Source organism: Camelus dromedarius, chromosome 2, assembly GCF_036321535.1.
Source record: "Camelus dromedarius isolate mCamDro1 chromosome 2, mCamDro1.pat, whole genome shotgun sequence".
NCBI lineage: Eukaryota > Metazoa > Chordata > Mammalia > Artiodactyla > Camelidae > Camelus > Camelus dromedarius.
In genome coordinates this window covers 53,368,573-53,387,089 of record NC_087437.1, presented here as the reverse complement: position 1 = coordinate 53,387,089, position 18,517 = coordinate 53,368,573, and the positions used below count along the sequence as shown (strand labels likewise).

Here is an 18,517-nt window from a genome sequence, read left to right as displayed (position 1 = left end):
TTAATGGAGCTCAGGTAAAGGGATTGGAGAACTCACTCCAAGTTATTTAAATGTTTTTCTTGCTAAAATAATATTTTAGAAGCAATTTATATGCATTATAGAAAAATTCAAATAACAGAAAGTAAAAAAGATAAGACTATTCCACTATACTTTCTTCTATGCATATATTACACACATTTTTATATAAAAATAATATAATACTGTGCCGACTATATCATAAGTTGCTTTTAAAATCCAACAATAGATCATGAACATCTTGACATATAAATAAACCCATTTGTACAACTTAGTTTTTAATGACTACACAGTGGTTCACTGCCAATGTATTCAATTACTCAAATTCATTCTCTTTTATAGACCTGTAGATTGTTTTCAATTTTTCTGTTATAATACATAAACAATGCTACAATTAACAGTCTTGTGGGTAAATCTTCGGGCACCCCCTTAATTATTTTCTTAGTATAAATGCCTTGAAATAGAATTACTGAGTTCAAGGAAGTTCCTAATGCTAAAGCTTTTGATGTAATTTACCACATTGCCCTCCACAAAATTATAGCAAACAGTATTCACACTGGGAAATGATCTTCATGTGAATGTCTGAAACTTGGGTTTCTGGGCTCCTCAGTGATGGATGGATCAGGACTTTGAGGGGGTGGGTGAGAAGGAAGTTCCTCCATTCAGGTCATGTCCTAAATTCCTCTTCAGTGAGTGAAGCGGTGAGAGGCACTCTGCTAGGTGCTGGGGATAAAGATAAAACAGCACAATCCCTTCCCTGAGCAGCAGACAATATGGTGTGATAAGTCTAACCACAAAAGTAAACCTCGGGGTTAATCCCGAACCCAGTCCTGGGCAGACTAGGGGCCAGAAGGAATTAGCAAAGATTTCCTGGAGGAGGTGACATTCCACACAAGCTTTGAAGTAAATAAGAACTAGTTCCATGAAGAAGGGCAATGGAAGGGCAAAGGGATCAGTGTTCAAGACTTGGAAGTGGGAGCATGCAGATCCAGGGGAGGCTAATCCCCAGTGAAGCCAAACCCAGACATGTTCTAAAAGGACTTTTAAAATAGGTGACTATATTTCAGCTCCTTCTATCGTAACAACTTGAGAATCATTTGCTCCAGTGGCATGTGGTGGATAACAGACACCAGGGGGCTGCTAATGACTGGTCAGTGACAACAGAGCGGACGACTTAACTTAAGAGCTCAAGGCCATACTCTTCGTAATAAAGTCCACATGTGATGGGGGATACCTCCCTTGTAAAGCCTCATTGGTTACAATTCCCAGCCTCTTCTCTGTTTTAACAGGTAATGACATAGTTTTTCAAGTGTTCTTTTTTTGGAATTAAGATACCTAAACTTTGACATTACTGTTAACTTTGAAGAAACCGGGCCCCAAATATTAGGGGTAATTTCTACTGTGATTTTATATGACTCAAGTGTGTGTGTATGTGTGCGTGCGTAAATTAGAAGGGGAATGGAAAGAGGTGAGGAGGGGGAGCAGGCGGAGGGCAGGCTACCCAGCCAGAGAGGTAGGCAGGCAGGGACCTGAGGGCCCTCTGTGCTGTACGATTTGAATACATTCTCAAAGCATGGGAGTCATGGGAGGGTTTTAAGGGTTTGGTTGTCACAAAGATCATTCCAGGTAGCAGTGACAAAAGACCCAGCTTCAGCAGGATACCCTCCTCACCAAGGTCAGAGGAAAAGGAATGGATGTGGGTGTCAGTCTGCCCTCATGGGGTTCTCACTGATGCTTGTGGATTCCAGCCTGCTCTCCATCCCCCTATTTTGCATCAGTCTTCTCTTCCAGAACACATGCCCTGTGGCCTTCAGGCTCCAGCATCAGCTAGAGAGACAGCCTTAGAGGGACTGTTTATCCAGCCCTCACAACAAATGCGGTGGTGGTAGTGGGGGTGTACAGATACATAACCCAATTCCCCTTTTAAGCCTGTTGATGTAGTTTATTGCTAACTTCATCCCATCCTCTGTAATCCTAGCTGCATAGATTATAAGAAAATAACAATAAAAACAAACAAACAAAAAAGAAATGGGAGTTGAGGAAGTTGAGAGCACTGTTCTTAAAAGCTTGGCTGTAAACAGAAGAAAGGAATAAATGAAAGAGAGGAATACAGGACTGAGGAAGGGCCTTTAAAAAGAATGGAGGGGGGAGGGTATAGCTCAGTGGTAAAGTACACGAACAGGGTCCTGGGTTTAATCCCCAGTACCTCCGTTAAATAAACAAATACATAAATAAATCTAATTACCTACCCCCCACCAAAAATTTTTTTTTCTTTAAGTGAGTTAGGAAGGAAAAACTTCCTTAAAAAAAAAAAAAAGGAATGGAAAAGATTTGAGTACATTTCTATGCTGAGGGTATAGGGCCATGAGAGTGGAGGGGGTGGGTAGAGATTAAAATACAGGCAAAGGAGGACATTTTATGGAATAAGACCAATGAATAAATTGAAGTTGTGTGGTAGGTGAGACTGACAGGCAGGGCATATGAAGTGAGAAGAGTCAAGACGAAACTCTCAGGGACTCTAACATTCGTGAGGCGGCCAGGAGAGATGGAGACAGACAAAGGGCTCCAAGGAGGGGGTAAACAAGTGCACCAAACAGCGTACAGAGATTCAGTAGTACTTTAAGAAGGAAAAACAAATCAGTGGATCAACGGTTTAGGCAAATAAAGAAGTCAGAATTCTCCAGAGTAATTTCATCCCATTGGTATGATTATGAGTCCAAGTATAAAGGATTGAGACGTGATAGGGGTATACTAAATTCTCTCTTTATTACTCAGGCAGTTATAAGTTAGCACTTTGGTGGGGGAAACAGTGATAATGCTGTGATGGTGCTGTGAAGCAGTGATGGCAAAAGTTAAGTAAAATGGGCACTCTCATATTTTGACTGTACATGGGTAAAATCTGTTTGGAGAGCAATTTGATAATAAGTGCCAAGAATCTTAAAATATTCATATTACTTTCAAATATTAGTTTTATATCTGAGACTCTACTCTTAGAAAGTATTCATAAATATTGGGAAATGTTATACATATTAACATTAATAAAAAGATAAACTGAGGCAAATTAAAATTTTTAAGAGTTTATTTGAGCAAAAATTGATTCAAATAGCAGCATCCTCTATTACAGGTAGAATGGAAGTCCAAGGAGCTGTACAAAATGAAAGACTTTTACAGGCAGAAGGGGGTGGGAACAAGGAAGTCATACTAGGCTTAACAGCAGGTTGGTTATTGGAAAGTTACTTTCCTTTATGGGGTTGCAGGGGTCTGCCAGGCAGATGACCTGACTAGTGCTGACCAGGCAGTTCCTGGTTGGCTGGTTTAGGATTTCATCTCTGGGAGATGCAAAACTAATTAAGTTAAATCTCAGTTTGGTGAAATGGGGCTGAGCATAAGCGACTCCAGTTGGGGCCTGTTGTCTTGTTTTTAACAACTGTCCTGCCACTTACAACTGTGAAAAGGCGATAACCACCTAAATACCAACAGTAGGAGAGGTTAAGTAAACTATGGTGTGTCCATTTGTTGGAACACTGACTAGCTGTTACAAATTATGTTTGTGTGGCTTATGTTGTAACCAAAAATGCTTAGATTATAATGTTACATTACAAGCTTAAGAGCTGGCTAGACCATGGAAACTACAGGGTAATTGGACTCTTTTATAAAGCACCTCCATGGAGTGGAGGTGGGAGGCAGAGTAATTACACACAGAAAGATGTTAATGGTGTTTGCATCTGAGCTCTAGGACCACAGGAGGCACTCGTTTTTATTCTTTTAGCTTCTCAGTCATCTCCAAATTTTCTTTAATGAGCACGTAACATTTAAAGAAAATTTAAGGAAATGTTTTTTAAGAGGAGGTTTGGTGGTAAAGGGAAGGGGAGGGATAGAAAGTGGCTTGAGAGGGATGCAGGATCAAGGGGAGAGTGGCTTTTTAGGATGGGGATTGTCTGAGAGTGTTTGTGATCAGTGGAGGGGGGAGGCTGATGTTAGGGTAGGAAGGATGCTGGGGAGGGCAACACAATTAAGGGAAATGAGCGGGTGGGGTGGAATGGGGAGGCTGAGAGAGGAGAAAGACACTCTGAGCAAGAGAGAATGAGGTAAGAACAGGTGACTTTGAGATAAACTGGAGGGAAGTAGAGGGAATTTTTATCGGGGATCATTTCTTTTATTTAGAAACTGGGAGTTTCAGTTTGTTGAGGGTCGAGATGTGGGAGTGTGATCAGGGACTTGAGAGAAGCAAAAGTGTGGATGAGCCATTGTGCAGAATGGGAAGTAGAGGAAGAATGAGGAGCATGAGGGTGGGGAGCCCTGTGGTCCCATCTGAGGTTGGAGAGCAACATTTGTCAGGACACCAAGAGCCAAGTGATGGGAAGCCCTTCAGCTGGACCTCCAGGCTGTGAACAGGAATGGAACAGTCCAGCTGGAGTTGGGCCCTGGAAAGGCATGTAGTCCAGGGGACAGAGGGTCAAGACTTGCAGAGGATGCTTGTGTGAGTATCATTGAAATGACAGACTGCAGCACTGGGGCTCACAGACAAGGAAGTGAAACCAGGAAGAGTCCGGTAGATTGGACCAATAGAGATGAGGGACTGAAGTCCTTAGCCAGGCTGAAAAGCTAGTTTAACCTGACCAAGGGTCTATGAGAGGTGGAGGAAATGCAGCTAAGGGCAGAGCAAGGGCGGAGCAAGTTTTGCCATCTAGGACGAGGACAACTGCTCCATGAGGGTGTGACTGTGGGCACAGGAGGGTGGCAGAAACAGAGGAGTGATAGAGGAGGGGGCAAGATCGGGGAGAGAGTCTGATGTTGGGTGGTGACCCATCAGCAGGGGTGTTGAAGTCAGATAGGGCAGGGAAGGAGAAAGTCTAAAGCCGCTGGTGAATGTGGGAGAATCCTTGGGGGTGCCAGATTATTAATGACAAGGATGGGAAGGGGCAGCCCAATGGCAGAGGAGAATGAATGTTTCAGGGAGAGTAGCAAAATATCCTAAAAGCCAATGCAGAGACAGGAGTGTGTCAACACCAGTTGCTGGCCCTTAGCGACATGGAGCAGAGGAAGACTGCAGCCTCTGCTGCACTCCACCCTTCCACTGGAGAGGACGTAGAAGGAAGGAGTGTCGTCGTACCATATCTCATCTCAGCAAAGATTTTATTTGAGCCTTTCCAAGGACAAGGCAACGTCCTACATAGGCTGAAGAACAGGAGGATGAATTAAAATGGACCAGTCCATCTGAGATATGTAAACAAATAGCCACAAAATAGAATAGAAGGGGCTCGGTGCCATGAAACAGGTCCAGGAAAAGGTGGGGATTTTCAGCTGGGGCTTAGGGAACGCCTTTTGAGATGGGTTTTGAAATACCACTTAGACCATGGGGTTGAGGTGGGGGAGGGGGAGAAGAGGCAGTGTGGACAGGGAGTAGCATGAGGTGGCACAGGGACAAGAAATCCCACGGTCTGTTCAGATGAGATCTAGTAGAATTTGGTTAGAGTGTAGTTTGCACAGGAAATAGGATAGAGAAGGAGAGGAAGCAGGTTTTGTAAAGACCTGAATGCCTAAATAGGGAATCTAGACTTTATTCCTTGCATAGGGACTTCTAAAGTTTTTGATCGCAGGCCCTATTAGTAACAAAATATTTAAATATGTGTCCCCAATATATGTATGACTAGTTATTATATATGTTCATATCAATAATTGATATGCTAAATATTAGCAAAGCTTAATTCTTTTCCTTTGCAGTTAAAATAAATAAAAATCAAGTCCTTTAGAATGAGAAGGCAAGTCACAGACTGAGAGAAATTATTTTGCAAAAGACACATCTGATAAAAGATTTTATCCAAAATACTTAATGAACTCCTAAAACTCAACAATAAGAAAATTAACAACCCAATTAAAAAATTGGCAAAAGACCTGAACCTCACCAAAGAAAAGAAGATAGACGGCAAACCCATCATATAAAAAGATGCTTCTCATCCTATGTTATCAGGGAAATGCAAATTAACTACCATGGGATACCACTACAGTCCTTTTGGGATGGCCAAAATCCAAAACACTGACACCCCAAATCCTGGTGAGGATGTCGAGCAACAGGAATGCTCATCCATTGCTGGTGGGAATGCAAAATGGTACAGCCACTTCGCAAGACAGTTTGACAGCTTCTTACAAAACCAAACACAGCCTTACCACACAATCCAGTAGTTGTATTCCTTGGTATTTATCCAAATGAACCAAAAATTTATGTCCACACAAAAACCTGCACATGGATGTTTATAGCAGCTTTGGTCAAAATTGCCCAAACTTGGAAGCAACCAGGATGTCCCTTAGTAGACCAATGTATAAACGGTGGTACATCCAGACAATGCAATATTATTCAGCTCTAAGAGAAATGAGCTATCAAGCCACAAAAAGACATGGAGGAAACTTAAATGCATATTTCTAAGTGAAAGAAGTCAGTCTGAAAAGACAGCATAACATATGATTCCAACTATATAACATTCTGGAAAAGGCAAAACTATGGAGACAGTAAAAAGATCAATGGTTGCCAGGGGATGAGGGGGAGAGAGGGATGAATAGATGGATAATAGAATGTTTAAGGCAGTGAAATTATTCTGTATGATCCTATCATGGTGGATACATGATATTACATAGTTGTCCAAACCCGCAGAATGTGCAACACCATGAATGAACCTTAATATGAACTACGGAATTTGAGTGATAATTATTTGTCAGTGTAAGTTCATCCATAAACATACCACTCTGGTCAAGAATGTTGATAATAGAGAGGCTAGGCATGTGTGGAAACAGGGGTGTATGAGAAATCTCTCTAATTTCTGCTTAATTTTGCTGTGACTCCAAAACAGCTCCAAAAAATTAAGTCTTTTTTAAAGGAAAAGTCATTATAATGTGATCAAAATGTATGCAGCTAATAAACATAGTAAAATATTAAAAACTAGAAAAATAGATTTCTGATACTTTTCCCCACAAGCCAGTGACTTATCTTGTACATCCCCTGGGGTTTGCACCCCCTGCTTTGGAGACCTGTGATCATATGAATCCTTCTTGATTAGGAGAATCTGGACTTTGTTTATGTGCATCTGGCAGCCCAGATGGGATAGCTGGAAGGAGGAGGGACTGGATCTGGCAAGATTGGTTAGGAGGTCATTCTTTCCTTTCTTGCTTGTTGAATTCTTCCATCAGGTAATGCACCAAGAGATGGTGAAGTGAATAAAAGGGAATGCAACGGAGGATGCAATAGAGATGATAAAAACATTATTGTGCAATCAGTGCCATCCATGGCTTGTCTCAACGGGGACCTAAGGCAACATAGCCATGTATGAGCTTTGGGTGAGATGGGATGGGGGAAAGAGGGAATGCCAGATACCTGGTTAGGAAAAGACCTCCCATCCTCTAGATATTGCTGTTGTCTCCTGTCCTGAGGACCTGGGAATGAATTAATCCCATTGCCTGCTCTTGAATCACCAGGCAACAATCAATGCAAGCTACTGCCTGCTGGTTCCAGACACTAATCTCTGTAAGCCTAACATGCCTCAAACAGAATCCCTTTTTTTAATCCATCCTCTCCCGGCAGTATCATCCTCTTTGTGCTCTCTGCCTCCTCCCCCTTAAACTGATATACTATCAGCAATCCCTCTTATGCCCAAATCTTTCTTTCCACTCTGTCTTCTGAAATTCCCATTTCTTAGTAAGTAAGCCTACCCACTTATCCTATTAACCTCGTCATATTCTGGACTCAACTCAAGCCTGGCTTTTCTCCAAGACACAACTTCTCCATTAGAACTTTGAAGTGGACACTTACACTTAGTAACATTGACATCTTCCCCATCCCCTAGTGCTACTTTCCAGGACGTTAGTCCTCTGTGCTTGCAGAAAAACCTGTTTCTTTGAGAGTCATGTCACATGGCTGCATCAGCCTCCCCCTTCCTGTCCCTGCCATCTTCTTACCTTCTGTCACTCCCTCTCAGTTGTAAAGTCTTCAGCTCCTGACTTACCTTCCTGCCCTTCATCCTCACCCTGCTATTACCCAGACAAATTCATCATCCCCAGGGACAACACTCTGTTTTCCTTGTCTGATCACTCTGACTCCAGAGACCAGCACACAACTCCACATGGTACTGCCTAACTGCATTTCTCCTTATTTCCACTGTTCTGGAAAACTTTGGCAAACTACAACCTGAAGGCCAGATGCAGCTCACTGTTAATTTTGTAAATAAAATTTTATTGGGACACAGCCACACTCATGCAGCTACGTAATGTCTATGGCCACTTCTTGCCACAACAGCAGAGTTGACTAGTTAAGACAGAGACCGTAAGGCCCATGAAGCCAAAAATATTTACTATCCAGCCTTTTACAGAAGAAGTTTGCTGACCTCTGTTCTAAGCCAAAACAAAAACAAAAACAAAAACAAAACCTCTTTTTCTATAAAAGTAATACATGAGGATTATAGAAAGTTTAGGAAATATAGAAAAAAGTATTGATACAATAAAGAAAAACAACTCCATAATATCCTGTAACTCAGGTATAATCAACTATTAATATTTTAGTATTTTCCTTCTTGATAGTTTGTAGTTTTCATGTGTCTGTGTATATACATACAAATATACTTATACATGTAAATTATTTTTACAAAATTATGATCATATTTAAAAATCTGCCTTTTCATTTCAAAATATAGTGTGAATATTTTGCTCTATAAATTGTTACTTTTCTGCAATATGATTTTAAATTTCTTTATAGTAGCCCATAGAATGGATATAATGTAGTTAGCCAGTCATCGTTATAGAAAATTTATACTGTTTACAATTTTTGCTCTTTCAAATATTGCTGTGATGAACAGTATGAGCATTCTTAACTCCGGTAGGTCATAATGAGAAGAAGATTGGAGTCACCACCTACTGAATGGGTAATACATATACATTGTTATATATTCATATGTATGAATATGTATTATCATAAATATAAAAATCCTAGTAAGTCGCCATTGTGTTTCATATACTCCTAATGGTCCTTGGTGGTTTGGGGGTGTGGATGGGGAGTAGGGGAAGGGCTAGAGGTGGAATAAGTGATACAGATTAGCACCAACAATATTTTATGAAAATGAGTATTTGGGAAACTGACTTTAAGAGTGCTGTATCATGTAGCATGTATATTCTTGCTTTACACCTTAAACACTAAATAAAAATAGAATTTACCTTGTAATGAATGAAATTCTCATTGTTGGGTGACAAACTAGCTGTTATGAACCAAAATGGGAAAGATGCGGGGATGAGAGTCAATCTGGAACAGACATGGCCTGGCAGAGGTTTGAACATATAAGACAGTTACCTCGTATGATTTTTGAATCATGCAAATTTTAAATAGTGGGACATTAAAATAGCAATAAAGTCTCAATTTATGCACAAAATTTGAAACAATTTGAATCTCCAATTTTAAAAAATCAGCCAAAGACTGAATATTTTTTAAAAAGTAATTACATTGTAAACCTTGTTTATAACACTGCCATATGACCATCCCATGGACGAGAAATACCCATCACTGACAAAATCCTGGAAATCACACTTTTTTTCATGCACAGCAAAATTTCAATGAGTGATTTTAATGACTATTCTGTTCTTCTAATGTTTGCTGTTATTATAGTTGTAAACATTTGTATTACCTTAACACCGGCCAAATATTAACAAGCATTGAAAAATACACTTGAAATTCAGTAACTTTAGAAGAGGAGGTAGATGTGATTAAAAAGCCAAAGAAGGCAGGTAAATGAGACATGGCAATGCTGTCAACTTAGGAGAATAGTAAAGATGATGCTGAGAAAATATAGAGCAGCTTTAGTGCAAAAATGTGCCACAAGCACAGTATTTAACAGCTCCATAACTCATCCTCTCTAATTTACGTTTATTCCTGGGGAGAAATTTTTCTGAAATATGCACATTTTGAATACTGCTAAGTCTTCAGATATGCATCTCTTAGATAAAATAAATCACATAGGAAACTGTCCTAGGTAAATCCAAGTGAGGAACTCCTGGAGACATTTGGAAATGCAGTGTTGGAATTCAAAAAAGAGGCCCGAGCTGGAGCTATAAACTTGGAAATTATCTGTATAAGATCTAGAGTTTCAATGACGAGAAAGGATGGACTTGCCAAGCAGAAAGTACACATTTAAGAGAAGTTCAAGGACATAATCTTCTGAAGCCACCAAATTCAGAGGATAGGAAGAGGAAGCAGACAGGGAAGACAGTGAGAACCAAGAATGAGTCAAGAAGGATCCAAGTATATACTTCTAGCATCTCTTTGATCCTCCCTACGACCCTCCCAGGCTGTTGTAGACACCTGGTTGTATAATGAGGGCCATGAGAAGTGAAAGGTGAATCAGCTTAGCCCAGGAAACAAACAAACAAACAAAAAAGACAGACCACAGATGTGAGCTTGGGTGAAGTAGGCAAAAATCATGACCACATTTCAGCTTAGAACCTTCTTTATTAAGAAAGGGCCTTCAGGCATTTTTTATTAACAAGTGGATATAAACCTGGCATGAGCACCTCTCAAAGTCATAGTTCCAATTATTTTTGTGAGTTCAAGAGAAGGTCGAGAACACAATGGTGGTGGCTTAGCATCAAAACAATGACAATCAAGTTGCTCACCTTATGCCTTCAATCAAACATAACTATCACCCCTTCTGCTTCTGTCCTCTGAAGACTGAGAAGTTGAGATTCAAGACTTGATATTAACCTAGACCACATGTAGCACTTGCTGTGACAACAGACAAGGCCCCCACCCATACTCATACTAGGACAAAATGGTGGCTATGTTCTCTGGGCTAAACCTTCACATCTCTGACCGTCTTCTAGATCTTGAAGTATCTGATTCTCCCGGGGCAAGGGCGGATCACTGGGCCTGGACCGCCAGCAGCAGGAATGCCAGGGAGCACCCCCTTGGGTGTTTTGCCCACGTGGAATGCTTCCCCTGAGGACGACTCCACTGAGGCCACACCCGCGAAGGCGTGGCGCAGGTCGTAGTGCGCCCGGTTCAGCGGCTCGGGGATGGGGTTCGGGGGAATCATCTCCAGGGGTTCCGGCTCGGGCTGGACAACTGGCTCAAGCCCGAGCGCGTCTGCCTCCGCCACCGGGGTAGGTGCCTCTGGCTGGGGCTGCAGGATCACAGGCTGGAGAAAGGACGGTTTCCTGAGGTTAGCTTTGGAGCTAATTGGAGCCCCACCCAATTCGCCCATAATAATATTGTTTATTTGCAAGAAATCTGGCAAAAAAGAACTACCTAAGTACAAAGGATGGTCATCAGAGCTACAGGAGAGGGGTAACTGGCCTGTGGTAGCCCTTTTCTCGCCCGTTGTTTTGGGGACAGTAGATTTACACTCACGTCCCACGAGCAAAAGGACCCTACCTTATGGCTAATCTTCACCAGCAGCGTCACCCTTTTCATCGACAACTGCAGCCACCCGGGAGCTGTCAGGCCGATCTGGCCCCCTGGTCTCTCAGACTCAGAAACCACTCTTACTATCCCACCCCCAATAACCCCCATTCTCCAGCCCTGCCAATAAAAACGTGGCCTTGTCAACTATACCCAGGACGGTTCTGCCCTGTAACAACAAGATCGTGGGAGAGAAGGGCATGGCTGAAACATCCTTCCATTTGTTGATGATTTCACATTCCCAAGCTCCATTTATATTGTGGAGCTCAAAAGGACAGGCGGCAAATGCCCTGTCATTACTAACGCTGGGCAGACATGTTAAGGGGTCAATGTAGTCTGAAGATGAGGGGAGGTACATCCATGATGCCCTACCTGTGTTGGGAACAAGGTGCAGGTCACAGTGACATCTTCCCCACCGCCAACTTTTTCAATGAATGTCCCCCTACAGAAGCCATATTGCTGTGCACAGAAAGAGAGGAGTTATTTGAACTGGTTCAAAAAGTGGGTTTCTCTCCATTTCACTGATACTCCAACACGTCAAGGGGAAAAAAAAAACCTTAAATTCTTAATTCCTTAAAAAAAAAACAACTTTTCCCTAAAGTTTATGGTTTCTGCTTATAGAGGATATATACATATACAATATATAATTTACAAAGAGTGTAGAAAATACAGAAATGCTTTGAGAGTGAGATCAACCATAATCTCAGAAATGGTATGACCCAGGAGAACTGTTAACATCGATGTATTTCCTTCTTATTTTTAAATACTATTAAATAATCATTTAAAAATTGGGATCACTGTGACTATCATTGTACACACTGTGTTTCACATACTATAATGATAGCATTCTCTTATTCTTTATCCTTTGAAAACATAATTTTTGTATCTATTTTGTATCTATAATATTTGTATCTAATTTTTCTATGTACTGATGTACCATATTTTATTCAATGACTCCCTCCTGTTGGACTTTTAGATCTTTTGGGGTCATTTTGTATCTGTGATAAATCATCTTTATAGATATATTTCTGTCAAACGCAATGATTTCTTTAGGCTCAATTCCTGGAACTGGGCATTATTGGCTTCAGGACTTGAAAGATTTCATATCAGAGATATATCTAGGGAATCTACACTTTAGACTCTCAGCAGCCTGGCATGACTTCTCTTAATTAGGAAATAGCCTCTCTGACTCCAGGGGACTCCTGTGGGTGAGAAGATTTGGTGACAGCTCTTAAGCAGGGGAGATGACAGCCCAGAGGATGGCCTGGCATGACCCAGCCCTCACAGGGAGTGGGTATTCCGCACTGTTCTCTTTTCCGCAGCTCCAAGATACAAACTCGCTCTGAGGATGTTCTGTTCCATGACCTGCTTCGCCGACACAACACCTGGCCTGCTCACCTTTTCTGCCAGCAGGTTGCACGTGGCTGGGTCCGTGACATCTTTGGCGACACAGTCAGTGGCAGCCACTGCAAACTCCACATAGACAGCAGCAGCTTGAAGAGGCTGATGAGGATAAATGAAGCTGTTCATGAAGCAACATGACTGAGCAGGAAAAAGGCAGGGAAGGAGAGGCCAGAGCGAAATAGCGAGGGACACGGCATTGCATAGTCCAGGGAGCACCGTTCACAGAGACCATGCTGTGTGGCCAGGAAATACGCCCCCAGTGGCTCACATAGGGCAGTCATAGTGACATTGGGCTTTGAGGGCTTGTATCCAGAAGTTGGGGTTGGGTCTTCTCTGAAGGAGGTGCAGCTATCCACTGCCCATCATTCAGAGCAGAGGTTAGTTTTCAGATAGGAAGCAGGAACCCAGAGGGCTGACCTTACACTGACCTGAGTGGGATCCCTGCCTCCCACCACACTTCCCTTGTGGACCTGCACTTTGAGACCCAAGATTCAGGTTCCTCCAAGAAGGGGTGGGAAAGTAAAGAAATGAATACCTCTCCCACGTATTTTAGATAGCCAGGTCAAATGAAAAAATATAAACCAAAATATGGAAGATATTTATGCTTTTCTATCCTATAGTTCTTGGAGCATATGGACAGTTGCAATAATAAAATATCTGTTATTGATATAGTCTGGGGTGGAGGTGTTCTGAGAATCGCATAGTCTGGTGCATAAAATTACTACCCATACAGTGTAATTCCAAGAATGTGATGGCTGGCATCCAGAATACCAGTTTTTTTAAATACTAGAATTCTGTTGCATTCAAATGTGCTAACCTAGTCACAGTACTATTAGGTTTTTTTTTTTCAGTGATTCAAAAGGCATTTAGGATTCTACCATCATATGCCTATCTGTTTAAGTATATCTGTGCCTTTATAAGTATCAATTACGAGAGTGCTACAGACGTTCAGTGGTGGTGGGCGATGGCCAAGTGGAGACCCATGAATTACACGCGCTTTATACGGTGCGTGCTCTGGATAAAGTGGGAACTCCCACCCTGGTGATAACAAGAACCAAGGAACTGGGGACATACAGCATCTGGAGGTTTTATGTTAAAGCGGCTTAGGGAGGAGCTGATGGTCCTGTGGGTCCTCAGGGCACTCAGGACCCTATCTGTCCCTTTTCTCCCTTCTTGCCTTCCTGTTGCTGTCCCTGTACCCACTCTGTCCCTCACCCCTGCTTCATCACATTTACTCCCAAAGTGCCATCAAACTGCCCAATCCATCAGCAGGGTCTCAGTCTTACCGCAAATTGAGCCCGAGAAATTTCCACCAGCTGTAAGTAGGAGCCATTGCTCTGGGCGTTGGAGGCAGCCAGTGCAACCTCTACTGCGTGCACCACCCGGCTGTCATTCAGCGGGGCCAGCAGGGGGCAGTTTGGACACACCCTGTGCACATCCTCGGCAGAATCTATGCACAGAGAGAAGAAATCAACCTAGTTCTGGGCTGTAGTTCTCTGCAGCATTTGCCCCAGCTCTGCTGATTTAAAAGGGCTAAGACATGCTCCAAATGGCTGTAGGCAAAGTCTCTGCTTCTTTCTGAACCTTCATGTGAGTCCTGTCATATGGGCATTTTTGCAGGATCCCCTCTCACCAGGGGGCGATTTTCACCTTTGATGAGAACAGCTTCCTTAAAACATCCCAAATCCAGGAAATTTGGCTTTTCCTTTTCATCACCATCAACGTGTCTAGAACTACTCCCGTTGAAAACAATTCCCATTCCTTCCTCACTCTCTCTACAAGGTAAACATCATAAGGAGAATAATCGTCTCTACCTGGACTGGAATCACATTTTGCAGACAGCACAGAAAGCTGGCCATCCTGTTTCAGCACATGGAAATCACAGTCTCCTTCCACCGCCTGGAGAAAGAAACCCACAGTGAGGGCCCTCCCAGGGAGGTGGGGCAGGGGGCAGGGTAGGGGGACAGAACCCTCAGGCATGGATGTCAAAGGTAAGCCTCAAAAAAATCTCCTGCATGGAGTGATATCGAAACATTACACTCTCTGACTTCAGGGAGGGCTACAACAAAAAAGTGAAGTGTGGTAAAAATCGGCCCCAGGGGAGGCGCCATCAAATGGCAATTTTAGAAACTGCACAGGCTAGCCATAAAGGCAGGCCAGGAAGTTGGATAAAAGAGGCCTGCTCTTTGCAGAGGCACAGCAAACCAGGCTGGGGCTCCCCTCACAGTCACCCTAGGAGGGACACTCACATGCTCTTTCATCTGCCTCACGCTGCAGTTTGCCAGGGGTGTGGGGTCCCGAACGTGGCAGGTGGTTTCCAGCGTGTCTATTTCAACTTCATACACTTCTCCCGTGGGCTGCTGTGGACACAGAGAATGAAGAGGTGAGCAGCCTGGGCCTGCCGAGCAAACCCAAGTGTGCACCCCACTGGGTTTGAACCCACTTCCTCCCTCCACCCTGCCCGGTAGGAAGGGGTGAGAAGGAAGGCAGAGTGGGCTTGGGCGGGTTGATGTAACCACGGTCATCACTCTGAGCTGTATTTGGAATCTAAACGTGAGTGTTCATACTTATAAAATTCTACCCTTCAAGCAGGATTTTGAAAAAGACAGCTTTGGATTTTTCTTGGTCAAGCAGGTGGTGTAGGAGAATAACTTACTGCCTCTCCATTATCTTCTCCATACCTCCCTCCACTTCTTCCTTCCTTCTCAACATCTACTTTCTTTCCTTCCCCATTTTCTTTTCCTTCCTAAAGGAAAAGTTGTCTGTGGCTTTTTGTCTTGCGGATGACTGGATGCAAAGTTGCTGCTCCCTACTGCCCCCTGCTGATGATGAAAGGGAAGCCGAGCCTCCCTCTGACAAAGGAAGATTCTAGCACAGAGGGGAAGAAGTAGTGGGGAGGGCTGGGGTAGGGGAGCTTGTAAGACTCCTTGGAATTGTTCCTGCCAGATCACCTGTTTCTGTATCTTTTCTTCAAATTCCGGAAAAGCCAGAAGTACAGTAACTCTTTTTTGAATTTTTTTTCCAGCCCAGTTCTGCTTGCTTCCTTGTTTCAGTTCTGCCTCACTAGTTCCCAATCTCCTCTCCTGGAGGAAGCAGTGTTTTAGGACGTGCACATGTGCCCAAGTTAACTTCCTGAAAACACTCAGAGCTACAGTGAATAGGAACCAGGTGCTCCTGGGTTTCTCAAGGAGTAACTTTCAAGCCCCGCGTCAGTGAAAATCGCAACGTTGTTCATTACATTTCCCTCAGATATGCACATTGTGTATTATTTTCCCTGAATTGATCAGTATTTCCTCTGAACCATCATTGTGCTGCAATGTGGTTTCAGTACTCCTAAAGTTCATTGTGCCAACAATCGTAATTTCAAATATTTTGTCCCATTATGAGGTCAGATGTCAGAGTCAATCCAGACATCCTGAGGTTTACCTTATTTTCCTTCCTAGATTATAAATCTCTTATGGGCACTAACTGTCTTTTTCTCACCTTCGCACTAGGTTGAATCATTAACACGCCAGTATTTGACTGCTTTTAATGTACAAAAATGGAAATTTCTTATGACTCAAACTAATGTCTCCCATAGCACCCAGCACTGTTCTTGCCCATCGAAGGCTTGGAATCAATGTTGGCTGAAAGCATGATCCTTCATCAGATATAAAATCTGATTTCAAAATAGGCAGTAGACAGACACCCTTCCTCTACCTCTCCAAATCTCTCAGCTGATCCCCAAGTTTGATCGTCATTCTCACCAGCTTCAGATGGCACTGGTTTCTTGTCTAGCATGTAAGGACTGAATCCACTCATGCCAAGATTTCTCTTTGGGAGGTGAGTACCTTTTTTGGGGAGGCAGATAGTGTAGAGGAAGGACCACAGGTCTGGAATTGAATCCCAGCCCTTTGCTTACTAATTATATGACTTGGGCTAAAAAGAGAAAAGCCCTAATATGTCAGACCTTCGGTTTCTTCTTATGTAAGACAAGGAGAATACCCCACAAGACTGAGTGGGGTTAAGGAGACGATATATACGAAAGGCACTTAGCAAATGCTAGTTTCATTCATTCTCAGTCTTTCTCCAGAGAAAGAAGTGTATTTCTACTCAGTGGTAATTTGGCAACTAGAATCCAGTCTCTTGGGTCCGAATTCTAAAAGCCATATTTTCTACCTCTGATCTTTAGAATATCATTTGAATGAAGCCTTTTCTCCTCCTCACACCTCCCAACCCCGTCCAGTGCCCTCCTTGAGACCCCATGACTGCGGAGCAGAGTGTCTCCTGTCTTGCCCTCCTCCTACCCTCTGCCTCCCTCCTTGGAAGAATCAGCTGAGCTCCACGCAGGTTCACTTACCCGCGGCCACACCCTGATGCTGTCAATCTGGTTCAAGGTGTGCTTGTAGCCCCGAAGAAGGCGCTTGTTGATGTAGTCCACGGCCACCAGGGCTGCTTGCTCTGTTTCTGGGTCATCACAGGCCGGCTCCCTATAACCCGGCATCGGGCCATGTGGGACAGAGAGGCAGCCGCTGAGCTGAGCAAGGCAAAAGAGCAGGATGAGGGACTTCATGGCTGCCCTGCACAGGTCTTGGCAGGTAGGCAGGCAGGTGGCTGGAGACTTCAGGACCAACCCAGGAGCTCTGCTGGGACAGTTAGACTAATGGAGGGTCCAAAGGCTTTATATATCTGTTGGAGCCTGCGGAAGACTTGCGTAAGGATGTGGGATGATTTCTGTTCTGGTTCCAAAAAAATACCCTCTGCAAACACCAGTCCTGGAAAAGCAAACAGGTTAGGACATCGCAGAGCCTCCAAGAAATCTGCCAAAGTCAATGCTGTTTGGGAGCAGGCGGGTGGCAGGTTGGGGGTGGGCTGGGGGATGATCCAGAGTCAGAACATGATAACAGCAGCAAAGAGAGGAGGCAGCTGAGAGGAAGGGGTGAGCACGGAGGTGAGGAGGGGCCAGCACAGCTGGCCTTGGAGTGCTGAGCTGAGCACGCCATGGGATCTGTGGTTGGGGGCAGGGTAGGGGGCAGGGAAGCAGGGATATTCAGCAATTTGATAAAATCCTCTGATGTCAGAGACAGTGATCTCCTGGAGGAAGAACAGGGCCCACAGATGCAGCAAAGGTACCAATAATCTAGAATGAGTGGGAGAGCCACGGGAGATGCCAAGATCTTGGGTGAGATTCTTGGAGGAAAGAAGAAAGGAAGGGAGAGATTTCTGCCTAAAGCTGGGGATGGGGAGAGGAGGGTTTCCTGCGTCAGGGCCAGGAGGGCTACGGCCAGCAGAGCTTCTCCACTCCCTCGGCCCCTTCTCTCTAGACCCATAGCCAGTACCCTGCATGGACACACCCTGACTTGGGTCTCCTGGGTGGCTGAGCATGATTGGCACCAGTGGCCATGTGTCCCCAGTGACCCCGTGCTCCCGCGACCCATGCTGCCAGCCAGTGGATGAGTGCAACGGGGGGAGCCCTTGCTGAACAGCAAAGCTCTGGGTCTGAGTCCTGCCCTGCTGGCTGGGACTCTGTGGGGGCACTAGGAATGCAGATGCCTCCTTCAGGCCCTTCAGAGCTTTAGAATTCGAGTGAGCCTTGGTGGCCAGAGCACAGGGCACAGTGTTGGTTCTGGCCCACCTCTCAAGTGACCCTTGACAATCCCAAGTATGACCCCCAAGGAAGGGTGGGCGAGA

The 18,517-nt window shown here is 43.9% G+C and overlaps 1 protein-coding gene across 1 annotated transcript; it reads right to left on the bottom strand.

The window, feature by feature from the left end:
* Nucleotides 1-10,526: 10,526 nt before the first annotated feature.
* On the bottom strand, nt 10,527-17,469 carry AHSG (alpha 2-HS glycoprotein). Its single transcript, XM_010976361.3, has 7 exons — nt 17,187-17,469; nt 15,097-15,207; nt 14,662-14,746; nt 14,134-14,297; nt 12,842-12,946; nt 11,816-11,902; nt 10,527-11,180 (listed from the first exon to the last, which is right to left on the bottom strand). The coding sequence occupies exons 1-7, from the start codon at nt 17,397-17,399 to the stop codon at nt 10,863-10,865; spliced, it is 1,083 nt and encodes a 360-aa protein (XP_010974663.2). The 5' UTR covers nt 17,400-17,469; the 3' UTR covers nt 10,527-10,862.
* Nucleotides 17,470-18,517: the final 1,048 nt, after the last annotated feature.